This window comes from Jaculus jaculus, chromosome 7 (genome assembly GCF_020740685.1).
Source record: "Jaculus jaculus isolate mJacJac1 chromosome 7, mJacJac1.mat.Y.cur, whole genome shotgun sequence".
Lineage (NCBI taxonomy): Eukaryota > Metazoa > Chordata > Mammalia > Rodentia > Dipodidae > Jaculus > Jaculus jaculus.
The window spans coordinates 149677166-149689821 of record NC_059108.1 but is presented as its reverse complement, the minus strand read 5'-3'; the positions used below and the strand labels follow the sequence as shown (position 1 = coordinate 149689821).

Here is a 12656-nt window from a genome sequence, read left to right as displayed (position 1 = left end):
TTGGGTTTAACTGAGCCTTGACTTGGAGCTGAGCCTTCTGAGACCTGGGGAGAGGAAGGTCGGTCTCCAAGTACCTTCTCCAGGCTTTACATTCCCATCTGGTGTCTTTACCTGCTACCCGGCACGCTTTGACTTCCACTTGCTTAGCCTGTTCCTCTGCAAATGTGTGTGTGTGTGTGGGGGGGGCGTGGGTGGGAACTCGACAACAACAGGCGGTGGGAGTAGCTTCTGAGTAGGACCAAAACAAGTATTATTGAAATTAAAGTTTTCAATGACTGTGTGAGCCTGGGACAGGCAGTCTTCTTCCACTGTAGCAGGCTGGCTGGCGAAACCAGCTATGCATCCAAGGAAAACAGCACTTTAAATACTAGAATCCCATTCAGAAGAGGTACACAGGACTAAATCAGATGGAGGGAACAGTGGGTGAAGGTTTCCCTGCTCTCAGGATCACAGGGTGTATGTTCACAAGTCATCACATTATTAAATCTTCTCTGTGTGTTTAAGTTGGGTGTTGGGGGGGCGGGGAATGGGGACTTTCTGAGTGTTCCCCAAGTGCTCAAAGACAAGGAAAACTTACTTTCTATGAACAGCTCCCCCCCCCCCAAATTCCTTTGCTTCTTATTTCTTCTTAGCTAGCTTAGAATTAAGTTTCACTTCAGAGGTTTTAGCCTAGAGTCCAGGAATCTCTGAAAGTCCATCGGCGCTCATCCACTGGATGAATGACCATGGTTTGAAGCAGACTATCCAGGCTCACTGTCTTTTAAAGGGCTCTGAGATGCCAGGAGGTAAAGGATCATTGTCTTCAGGCACCTCACTGCACCAGCTACCCCTTGATTCACTTGGTAAGGGCTCACTGTTTTGGATAAGAATATCCAGCCCTTACAGAAACTGAAGCTGGCCACGGTGGTGCACGCCTTTAGTCCCAGGACCAAGAGTGGCTGGCAATGTTTTGGACAAGTAAGTCTTAACATTCCCAAACTTTGGGACTACGTTCTGTCTAAATAGAGGTTACTTCCCCTTCCAAACAATTAAAAATTTTTTCTTCCTTTTTTTGGTGCTCAAAGTTGAATCTAGGGTCTGTAGCATCCTAGGCAAGCCCTATACCAATGAACTCCTCAGTCCTATGGACTTCTTCTTCTCTTTTCTTTTTTTTTCATTTTTGAGGTAGGGTCCCCCTCTAACCTAAGATGACCTGCCACTCACCATGGAGTCTCAGAGTGGTCTCAAACTTACCATGATCTTCCTACCTCTGCTTCCTGAATGTTAGGATTAAAGGTGTGCACCACCACCCCTGGCAACTCCTTGGACATTTTAACAGGGGAAGAAGATGTTAACTTATAAAACCAAGATCAGATTCTTTTGAGCATCACAATAAAACTGGCTACTTGGGTTGGAGAGATGGCTTAGAGGTTAAGGTGCTTGCCTGCGAAGCCTAAGGACCTAGGTTTGATTCCCCAGGACCCACATATGCCAGATGCACAAGGTGGCGCATGCATCTGGAGTTTGTTTGCAGTGGCTGGAGGCCCTAGCTTGCCTATTCTCTCTCTCTTAATAATAAGTAAATATGTATGAATGAACTGGCTACTAAAGGAGGACAGCAGACACAAAGTCTAATGGCAGCTCACAGTCCAAGGAGACACTGCACATATGCCCTGTGGAACAAGGGCTCACATAAACTCGGGGGGCCAATGGGATGACATAAATACACAGCAACCTAATCCCAACACAGTCCTTTATCCTCAGAACTGAGATTTCAAGCACCTTGATAAAAGGCAGGTAAAACCCACTGTAACAGTAAAACATGCCCAGGGGCTAGCAGAGATGAGTTACTTACCCTGCTGTGGAGGCACCGCAGAGGTGACCACTGGTCACACGGAGCAGCTAGCTGGCAGCTGAGAATGGCTCAATTAGGCGGAGGGTGCCTTTAATATTCTCCTTTCTTTCACTTTCCTTTTCAGAAAGTTTGTTTCCCTTCCCTTCCTGCCCTGCCCCACCCACCCATTCAGTCATGGGCATTTAATGGTTTCTTAGAAATCACGCTGCTTCTCTGAAACACTTGAGCCCCTTGACCAACCTCCGAGACAGATGATCAAGTCCAGGGCTGAGTTTCTGGTCACTGCATCAGCCACTCCTTCACTCATTTGGCCGCCGTGTATTTCCCTCACCTTCTTCCTGTCCCTCACCCGTGTTATCACTGCGATTGTGTCAGTGCGTGGTGTTTGGGGGCAGGGGTGGGGCGGGGGGGGGAGGAGCAGACTGTGAATTCCCCGAGGCTGTTGAGCTATGAGCTGGCGCACTGCAGTTGTAAAGATCATGAGTTCTCAGGTCAAGAGGGCCCTAGCTTTCAATGCAGGGTTGGGTATGTATATATGCGCTCAGAAACCGTGGGAAAGTCTGTCTGTCTCTCACACACGACTTCTCTGCCCCTCCCTCGGTTTCCTCATCTGTAGAATGGGCACAAGGGAGCTTCCTAACATTCTGTGGGAAGGACAACCCCGCGATCGTCCAGGCAACGTCCCCGACCCAGGGCAGACACTCAAAGAAAAGCAGGGGCTTCTCTCCTCGAGAAAGGTGCAGGAGTGGGAGACCCGACAGAGCGGTCCGCGGTGCAAAGGCAGAGAGCTGGACCGTGGCAGGCTCCGCGCCTCTCGCGGGCAGCGAGCCGGGATCAGAGCAAGGCACTCCAGGGCCCGGCAAGACCGGGGTTCCGCCTCAGCGTCTTTCTCTCGCCCCCAGAGCCCCGGCTGCCCTTTCCTCACTTACCCGGCCCTATTGGGCGCGTCAGCACCGCCGGCTCAAACACGGGTTCTGGGCGTCCTTGGAAACGACGTCCGGCCGGAACCACTTCCGGTATAGCCACCTCACCATTGGTTGTTCTCCCAGGTTGGGCGGGGCCACGTCCACCTTTGATTGGCTGAGGGCCCAGGCGTCGCGGCGGAACGCGACTGGGCGGCTGAGGGCAGGCCCGGAGGCCTTGGGGGATGTACCGGGCACTTCCGGTGCGTGTGGTGAGCGACGGGCCCCGGGCGGGCGGGAGGGTGCGGGGCCGGGCCGCCTCTGGAGCGCTCCCGCCTCCCCGCGCGGGCGTTTCTTCGCCGCTCGTCCGACTGTGTTTCCCGCTCCTTCCGAGAGCGCCTGGCTGCGAGCTCTTTCCCTCTTACTTCTGACAGCGCGGCTAACTTCTCTCCAGCCTTCAAAACCCCTGGTGTCTTGTTTGTTGCTTCCATCAGGCCTGTGGCCAAATTTTCGCCCCAAGTCAGGGCCAGCATAGAGCTAGACACAGAATAGGAAATCGGGAAATGTTTGTTGAATGGGACTATCCTATTTTTTTAAAATAAATTTTTAAAAATATAATTTATTTATGAGAGAGGGAGAGAGAGAGAATATGTATGCGAATGGGCGCGCCAGGGCATCTAGCCACTGCAAGCGAACTCCAGACGCACGCGCCACCTTGTGCATCTGGGTCCCGGGGAATCGAACCGGGTTTTTTTTGGCTTTGCAGGCAAATATCTTAACTGCTGAACCATCTCTCCAGCCCTATCCTAAGTTTTACTTCATCTACACCCTCTCCCACCAGGTCTGTGTCCAGAGTAAGGATCCTGGATCAGTGGACAAAACACGATACCGGGCCCTCGTGTAGCTGGCATGTCAATGCCCTCAGCTTTTTTTTTCTCCAATCCTGCTATCTTTTTTTTTTCCCCCTCGTCTGGCTGCTTCCTCTTGGTTTACCACGCCCCCTTTCCATGAAGTTTCCTTTATTTTCTCTTAGTTACAGAAAGGCAGCAATCACTTCTGAAATTACTTTTCCCTCAGCTTTTCCATTTGTGTGTGTTTTCTCAAATCATCGTTGACTCGACATCCTTGAATACTGTCACCCTCTCCTTGGTTCTGTTACTCATTCTGCAGCACCACAATTACCTCTGTTCTTCCAGGGCATCACCTAGATGTCTTTTCTGAGAGACCCGCCTCTCTGAGTAAAGCGGCAGCTCTGGGCCCAGCTCTCCTCGGTTTTGCTTTCTCCTTTTGAGTTCACATCGTGACATTGTCTGGCTCACTGATGGGGGTATGTCTTTTCCCCCACAGCACATGAGTATGATGAGTGTGGGTGCCCTGTGTGTGGGACTGGGTTAAGATTCGGCACTCAACCAGTGTTTGGTGAAAGAGTGAGTGAACTCTGCATGGAATGGACTGTCAGGAGTCCAGTGTCTTGCATTGCTATATGCTTTGTTAGAGAGAGGAGCCTTCCCTGTGAGTAGAGGCAGAAAACTGTGTAGCTGGGAATCCAATCTTGTGACTAGGCTCAAGGCAGCCTAGTTGTGGAAATCAGGTGAGTTCCACTGGACTGAAGGAACCAGGAGCTGTAGTGGGTGTGCCCGGGCCTCCACTTGAGGTTAGCTACAAGACCCTGCTGAGGACTTAGCAGAGTGTGGTTCCATTAAATGGTCCAAGGTGTGGTATTAGTTTCATCTGAGAAGGGCTAGTTGGTCTCACACATCTTAGATGATAATTTTGCATGTAGACATTGTTGCTTGCCTGGATTCAACTGCTAGTGGGAGGCATATTGTGGGAGGCTGACTATAGGTATTTACTGAATGATGAACAGACTTGTAAGGCAGTGGAGCACCTGAGGTGACCGGTGCCATTTAGAGGAAGGGTTGTTGAGTGGTTAACTTCAGAGGATGTTAAAACCCAGTTTCTGACCTGGCATAATGTCCTGCACCTATAATCTCAGAATTTGAGGCCACATTGATGTACATAGTGAGACCTTGTTTGAAACAATAAACAGACAGATGGAGAGATGGTATAGCAGTTAAGGCGTTTGCCTGAGAAGCCTAAGGACCTAGGTTTGAGTCCCCAGGGCCCATGTAAGCCAGATGTACAAGGTGGCGCATGTGTCTGGAGTTCGTTTACAGTGGCTGAATGCCCTGGTATGCCCATTCTCTCTCTCTCTCTCTCTCTCTGCCTCTTTCTCTGTCAAATAAGTAAAATAAAATGAATAAGATACAAATTTTTAGCTGGTTGTGGTCATGCATGCCCTTAATCTCAGCACTTGGGAGGCAGAGGTAGGAGGATTGCTGTGAGTTCAAGGTCACCCTTAGACTTTCAAATGAATTTCAGGTCAGCCTGGGCTAGAGTGATACCCTACCTTGGGGAAAAAAAAAAAAAAACCCAAACGAAACAAACAAAAACCAAAAATACTATGGGACACACTGTGTTTTCTTGGATTTTAGAAGCTGGTCCAAGGCCTGGGTTTGCAGTACTGTTCCACCCTGCCCTCTACTGGCCATGTTGTGTCCTGTACTCTTGTTTTCTTCCTGTCAGCACAGAATTAAAATACCGAGAACTCCATATCAAAACACTTTTTATTGAAAACTAGTTGATAAGAATTTATTATGTGTGGTGTCTCAGAACTTCAGGAAGATGTTTTTAAAGGAGAAATTTCAGTTCTGTGTAATTCTGCACTTGGGGTGAGACAAGCAAATTTGAATCCCATGGTCAGAGTTGCTCTGGCCACCCTTGCCCGCGTGCCCACCCTCCTTGGCCAGTGGGCTGCAGTATGGCTGAAGATAGCGATGACTGTGGCCCAACACAAAACCATGAACTTACTGAAAACATTGTGATTCATTTTTGTGATTTTTTTTTTTTTTTTTTGTAATTCCATCTCCTGGTTCTTGAGCCTTGTACATGACAACATCGTGTTACAGTGTCAAAAGGTTGGACATCCCTCCTAGGACCTGACCTCAGCTTTGGGGTTTGGTTCTGATTGTCTGGCTTCTGGCAGAGAAGAGGGAGGGGCTGGTGCTCAGGGTGGTGTGAGGATGAGAGTGCGTGCTTTCCCACTTGGGGCGTCAAGACCTCTTTCTTGGCTGTGTTTCCAGCCCTCGCCTTGTTCTTGCTATGAATGCATGTGCTCCTCATCTATAGCTGATAAACAGTGCTGCAGGCATTCTTTCAGCATTCACGGGTGTCAGTGTATACAGCTGGCATCCTGGGATTTATGTAGGGGGAGTTCTAAAGAAGTGTCCATGTTATATTCCTCCTGCCATTCATGGACATCTTTACCATCCCAGGCCTGTTCAGGCATTATGTCTCCATTTAGCTAGGTCTTCTTTCAAAATTTTCTTTCTTTCTTTCTTTTTCAAGGTAGGGTCTCACTCTAGCCCAGGCTGACCTGAAATTCACTACGTAGTCTCAGGGTGGCCTTGAACTCACAGTGATCCTCCTATCTCTGCCTCCCAAGTGCTGGGATTAAAGGCATGCGCCTCCATGCGTGGCTCAAAATTTTCATTTTTTTTTCATGTAGCCCTTGCTGCTATGGCTACTGCTACTGCTTGTCCTACTACACATTATTATTTTTTTAATTTTTTAAATTACTTAGATTTGGGGCCGGAGAAATGGATTAGCGGTTAAGGCATTTGCCTGCAAAGCCAAAGGTCCCAAGTTCAATTCCCAAGGACCCACGTAAGCCAGATGTATAAGGGGCACATGCATCTGGAGTTCATTTGCAGTGGCTAGAGGCCCTGGTGTGCCCATTTTCTCTCTGTCTGTTTCTCTTTTCTTTCTCTTTGCTTGCCAATAAATAAATAAATAGAATTTTAAAAATTACTTAGATTTCATACATTACTTAATGTTTAAATCAAGGTAAACACACCCATCTCCTCAAACATTTATCATTACTTTCTTTTTTTTTTTTTTCTCAAGCCAGATCTTACTGTAGCTCAGGCTTACCTGGAACTCACTCTGTAGCACAGGCTGACCTTGAACTCACAGTGATCCTCCAGTCTCAGTGCCCTAAGCACTGGAATTAAGGGCATGTGCTACCACACCTGGCTCTGTTAATCATTTGTTTATGTTGAAAACATTTGAAGTCCTTTTAGCTTTTGGAAAATGAGCCTTTAATTTATTATTATTTATTTATTTAAGAGAGAGAGGGAGAGGGGGGAGGGAGAGAATGGGCACACGAGAGCCTCTAGCCACTGCAAACGAACTCCAGATGCATGCACCACCTTGTGCATCTGGCTTAGGTGGGTACTGGGGAATCGAATCTCAGTCCTTAAGCTTCACAGGCAAGTGCCTTAACTGCTAAGCCATCTCTCCAGCCCAAGCTTTTACTTTTTTATATATTTATGTTTTTGTCTGGTGTGAAGTCTTAGGTTTTCAAGGTGACATGTTTGCTGTAACTGCGTCACCACTCCCCCATGTGTAGCTCCTGACTCTTGGTCTTGTTTAGCCTAGGAAGTTGCCTTCATTGCGTCTCCATGGCCTCACTGGTGGCATATGAAGATTCCGACTCAGAGGCAGAGACTGAGCCTGCTGGAACTGTGAATGCTGGTGGCCAGATGAAAGATGCTACTGGTGTGAGAAGACCTCCTGGGCAGGTCTGTGCCTCTGGCACAGTGGACGCGATGAGGGAGGGGTCACTTTTCACAGAGAACAGTCCTAGTAAAGACTCTGGGGAGAGACGGCTCCCGCTGGCTCAGTTCTGTAGAAGTGACCCAGGATCTTGCCCCAGCCAGAGGCTGCAGTGGCCCATGAAAGAGCCTGAGGTCACCTTCCCCTCCAGTGAGCCTCCTCGCCCTTCTTTGTGGATGAGCCAAGCTCCGGCCGGCAACGTGCCCTTGTCAGCTGCCTGCTTGAAGCCAGTCAAACCTTCCCGGGACTCCCTCAGATCACCTTTCCATGCTCCAAACCAATCTGAAAGCACAGCTGGAAACGCCAGCTGTTTTCAGAGGAAAAGGAGTGAGGACTGTGTTGTTCCATACATCCCCAAGAGACTAAGGCAGATGCAGGTACCTGACCCAGAAGCCGGCGGCGGCAAAGATGCAGAGCCCGCTGTAGGGTGTGCACCAGCACCTCTCTCGGTGTCTCCTGCGGTGTCCGAGTTGATTCAACCATACCTGAACAGTCAGTATAGAGAGACCAAGGTCCCCAGGAAAGTGCTCTTCCACCTGCGAGGCCATGGGGGCCCCATCAACAGCATTCAGTGGTGCCCGGTGTTTTCTAAGAGCCACATGCTTCTCTCCACATCCATGGATAAGACCTTCAAGGTAAGGCAAGGGAAAGCTGTTCTCAGATGCTCTAAGGACTTGGCCACGGGCATGTGTTACCCATTACTGTTAAGTAGTGGGTGGTCGCAGGCTGACATTTCTTTCTGGACTGTCAGTCGCTCTTGCTGCATCTCTTCCTGATTCCGCTTGCCAAGACACTAGAATGTTAAATACATTGTGATGTGACCAGATGATAACATCTGTTTTTTTTTTTTTTTTTTTTTTTTTTTAGGTAGGGCTCACTCTAGCCCAGGTTGACCTGGAATTCCCTATATAGTCTCAGGCTGGCCTCAAACTCACAGCAATCCTTCTACTTCTGCCTCCTGAGTGCTTGGATTAAAGGCATGTACCATCACATCTGGCAAAATATTATTTTATAATAATAATATTTTGCCTACTAACTGTGCCATAATTTACTTATTCTTGTTGCTAAACATTTCAGTATCTTCTGTGATCACATGCCTGTGAGCAGTGCTGTAGCAAGCATTTTTATTCCCCTGCCTGTCTTGGTGGATCCCTGGAAGCAGCAGTCAGGCCCCAACTAGAGGGCTCCATCCCCTACTCATGGGTGACTCAGGAGTAAAGACGCCACCTCTCCCCATGTTCAACATGGAGACTGTCTTTGACCTCTGATGCTGTTCTGTGAGGCTCCTTGTGTGCTGAATGCTGACGAGGGTAATCAGTGCTTGGGTTTGGAAAGGAAAGAAGCCATTGGAAAAGTGTCCTGAGGAATTCAGTACCAGTTGATTAGAAATTTGTTTTCAGGAACTGGAGTGTGGTATATTTGACCACAGGTGTGACTCTAACTTATAGCTGGCAAAGTTAATCAAGCTGGGGTTTATGGAACAGATAAGCTTTAGGGGTGCCAAATAACCGTATTGACCGAGAACCTCTAGGTAGCCACCTACTACTTGAACTGCAGCCTGCTAGAAAGAACATGGCTTCCAACTAGGCTCACAGAGCCCACTAAGCCCTGGTCCAAGCTTTCTTCCCTCTGAGTGGTGTCTTGACCATGAAAGGTAAAAATCATATTTGTGCAAGGTGATCACTTGAGATAAACGCTTTTAAAAGCACCCTGTGGTAGAGTTGGACTCTATGCTTAGTAAATGTTGATTTTGTTCTCCCAACCTCAGGGTTCTGGACGCCACCAACCTAATTCTGTTTTATCTGCAAGTTATGTTTTGAAGCCCCTCCCCTCATGGTTACTTTCTCAAGTGAAGAGAGTAAGCTTCAAGTGGAACAGTAGCTTAGAAATGAGCTAAGTTGCTGCGAGTGGTGGCACACACCTTCAATCCCAACACTTGGGAGACAGAAGTAGGAGGATCTCTGTGAGTTCAAGGCTAGCCTGGAACTACATAGTGAATTCCAGGTCAGCCTATACCAGAGGGAGACTCTACCTCAAAGATCCCTCCTCCCCCCAAAAAAGAAATGAACTAAGTTCATGGATGGTAGTTTTAGGTGTCCACTTGTGTGTCCAGAAGGAATTTCTCTCTTTAGCTGTGTCAAGGCTGAGGGGTCCTGTTCTGTCTGCAGACAAGTCCTGGTTTTGCCACTTCATGCCTTGGTGTGTCAGTGGTAAGACTGTGAAGGTTGTGTGAGAGGTGCTCAGCATAACTGGGGTGGGTCATGTGAGATTGGACTGACCCGAGGTCCTCACCTCTCAGATCTTTGCCTGAGAGCGTGGTGCATGAGGCCAGCAGGGAATGGGGGTCTCTCAGTTTAAGGAAATATGGGGTTTATTTTTGACTTACAGTTTTTTTTTAACTTTCTTACTGACAACTTCCATAAATATAAAAAAAAATTAACATTATAAACATTATCCCCTCCCATGACTGTCCCTTTTCCTCCTCCGAAATCCTCCCTCCATTGAATTCCTTCTTTTCAACTAGTCCCTCTTCTATTTTGATGTTGTCATCCCCCCCCCCATTATGCAGGTCTTGTGTGTGTAGTATCAGCCACTGTGAGGTCATGAATGTCAGAGGACAGTATTGTAAACACTCTTCCCTTTCCTATGGCTTAAAACTTAATATATTATTTATTTATTTGAGAGAGAGAAAGAGGGAGAGAAAGAGAGAGAGAGAAAGAGAAAGGATGCATGTCAGGGCTTCTAACCACTGCAAATGAACTCTAGACACATGCGCTTTCTTGTGCATCTGGCTTATGTGGGTCCTGGGGAATCAAACTGGGGTCATTTGGCTTTGCAGGCAAATGCCTTAACTGCTAAGCCATCTTCTTCAGCCCCTCTTTTTTTTTTTTTTTTTTCAGTTGGGTTTCTGCCTCGTCCAGGCTGACCTGGTATTTACTTAGTCTCAGGGTGGCCTCGAACTCACTGTAATCCTTCTACCTCTGCCTTCCAAGTGCTGGGTTTTAAGCACAGCTTAAAACCTTTTTTTATTGACAACTTCCATAAATATAAACAAAGTACTCTGATTGTAATCCCTTCCCACCACCCTCCCTTTTCCCTCCCACCATCCTCCCCAAGCCCCTTCTTCTTTCCAACTAGTCTCTCTTCTGTTTTGATGCCATCATTTTTTTCTCCTATATTATGTAGGTCTTGTGTAGGTAGCATCAGCCACTATAAAGCCATGAAGCCACTTTGTGCCTGGAAGACAACATTGAAAGCATTCTTCCCCCTCTTTTGGCTGGTACATTCTTTCTGCCCCCTCTTCCACAATGGCTCCTGCGTGTGGTTGGGTGTGTGACAGAGATGGTCTCATTTAGTGTTGAACACTCCACTGTTGCTTCTCAGTACTTTGGTGAGTTTTGAGTCACCCCAGTGGTCGAGGTCTTCTGGCTTCTCTAACCATAAACCAGAGTAGCATTGATAGATGAGCATAAACATGGGTGTTTAGCGGGCAGTTTGGTGGGCATCATATATTCGTTTTCCCTCCTAGAGCGCATGGCCTCCCACGGCTTACGGCTTTGAGGGGGCATCTGTCATGACTGGAAAGCATGGCAGGCGTGCACGGCTGGCTTCACAGGATCACCTGTGCAGGGAAGGAGGAGGAGAGAGTGGCAGCAGGGCTGAGGTGTTACGCCTCAAGGCCTACCCTCAACGACAGACTTCTTCCAGCAAGGCGGCATCCCCCAAAGGTTCACAACACGTGAGCCTGGGGGGACATTTTACATTCAAATCACCACCACTGCCCTAGAAGAAGGGGAGAACAGCCTAGGAGATGTGAGGAGCACAGGCCAGCAGGAGGCGGAGGCCACAGACATAATGCCTTGCACTTAGGAGATTGTCTCAGGGCCAGATCCAATGGTCCAGGGGTGTCCTGGAGGACGCCCACCCCCACCTCTACCTGTGCAGTAGTGGGACGCAGGCCTGGAGCCTGCTTTGTAGTTGGATTTGAGTGCAGAACCCAGCGGCTTGGGAAGCCTGGGTTACTGTTGACTAGGAAGTTCAGTTTCCTAAATCATCCTCATGATCTTTTTGTTTTTGGGGTACTGGGGCTTGAAGCCAGGACCTTATGCATGCTAGGCAAGCACTGTACCCCCGAGCTACACCTCAGTCTGTGGTATTTTTTTTAAAAATATTTATTTATTTATTTATTTGAGAGCGACAGACACAGAGAGAAAGACAGATAGAGGGAGAGAGAGAGAATGGGCGCGCCAGGGCTTCCAGCCTCTGCAAACGAACTCCAGACGCATGCACTCCCTTGTGCATCTGGCTAACATGGGACCTGGGGAACCGAGCCTCGAACCGGGGTCCTTAGGCTTCACAGGCAAGCACTTAACTGCTAAGCCATCTCTCCAGCCCCAGTCTGTGGTATTTTTAACAGAATGGGAGCAGGGACTTTGACTTCAGGGTGTGGTGCAGATGAACGTATCAGACCTGGTGCTCTGGGGTTGCAGGAGAGCTGCCCTTGCTGTCATGAAATGGAAGCCTGAGCAACCTGTTGTCTGTGACAGTCCATGGCCAGAAGAGGGCACAAGTGGCACAGCCTGGGTTGAGGAAGCTATTGCTGTGTCTGCTTATCCCCATGGGGGAGTATGTTCTGGAAGCATTGGCACCAGCTCCAGGAAGCATACTCACCCTGTCCAGCCCCTCAGGGTGCAGCCCCAGGGGTGGCCTTAAGGGCAGAGCTTACGTCTTATGGTCAGCACTGACCATGGCTGCTAGGATGAGGGTCTTCTGAAAGGGAGGTCTTGAAAATGAAGGTTTCTGTGACCCACAGAGGTCAATGCAGGCTAGCAGCCTCCCTGCTTTGAGATGATGCTTGGCTGTTTTCAGTGATTGGCTTCTTTGGCAAATCTGCTTGGGTCAAGTTGACTTAAAGCAACGCTTCAATATGCAGAGTGGAGGGATGGGAAGATGGAATGGGGCTGGCAGGTCCTGGTGGGCACCAGCGAGGGAAGTCCTACTGGAGATCTTCAGGTTGCTGTGTGACCTGGCTGGGCAGTGGCAGCACGGTTGTAAATGGAGCCCCAACTTGTATGCGAGGTGGGGATGGTTCCCTGTGCTTGTTGGGCCTTTGTGAAGAATAGACAGCACTGGATGTGAGCACCTAGACTGGCGCCTGGCCTGAAGTCTTGTCTCAGGGACTTGCCCCCTTTTCTTTTGGGTGGTGGTGGCTCATTCTAGTTGAGTTACTCACTAGGTTGTAA

The 12656-nt window shown here is 48.7% G+C and overlaps 2 protein-coding genes across 6 annotated transcripts in view; one reads left to right on the top strand and one right to left on the bottom strand.

Annotated features, from left to right (window-relative positions):
* Wars1 (tryptophanyl-tRNA synthetase 1) overlaps window positions 1–2899 on the bottom strand; it is a 39932-nt gene extending 37033 nt beyond the window's left edge. Inside the window, exon 1 of one of the 4 annotated variants that reach the window (XM_045154119.1) lies at window positions 2764–2899. The gene's annotated coding sequence lies outside the window, so the exon portion shown is untranslated. Of the gene's footprint in view, window positions 1–1834; window positions 1891–2763 lie in introns of those variants that run through there. The other 3 variants (XM_004665593.2, XM_045154118.1, XM_045154120.1) reach the window with 3 other exon arrangements.
* A 27-nt stretch (window positions 2900–2926) lies between these two features.
* Wdr25 (WD repeat domain 25) overlaps window positions 2927–12656 on the top strand; it is a 186991-nt gene continuing 177261 nt past the window's right edge. For both annotated transcript variants that reach the window (XM_004665592.2, XM_045154117.1), the window contains exons 1-2: window positions 2927–2999; window positions 7232–8048. In XM_004665592.2, the coding sequence (XP_004665649.2) occupies window positions 7260–8048 (789 nt within the window). In that variant the 5' untranslated portion in view covers window positions 2927–2999; window positions 7232–7259. The remainder of the gene's footprint in view (window positions 3000–7231; window positions 8049–12656) is intronic.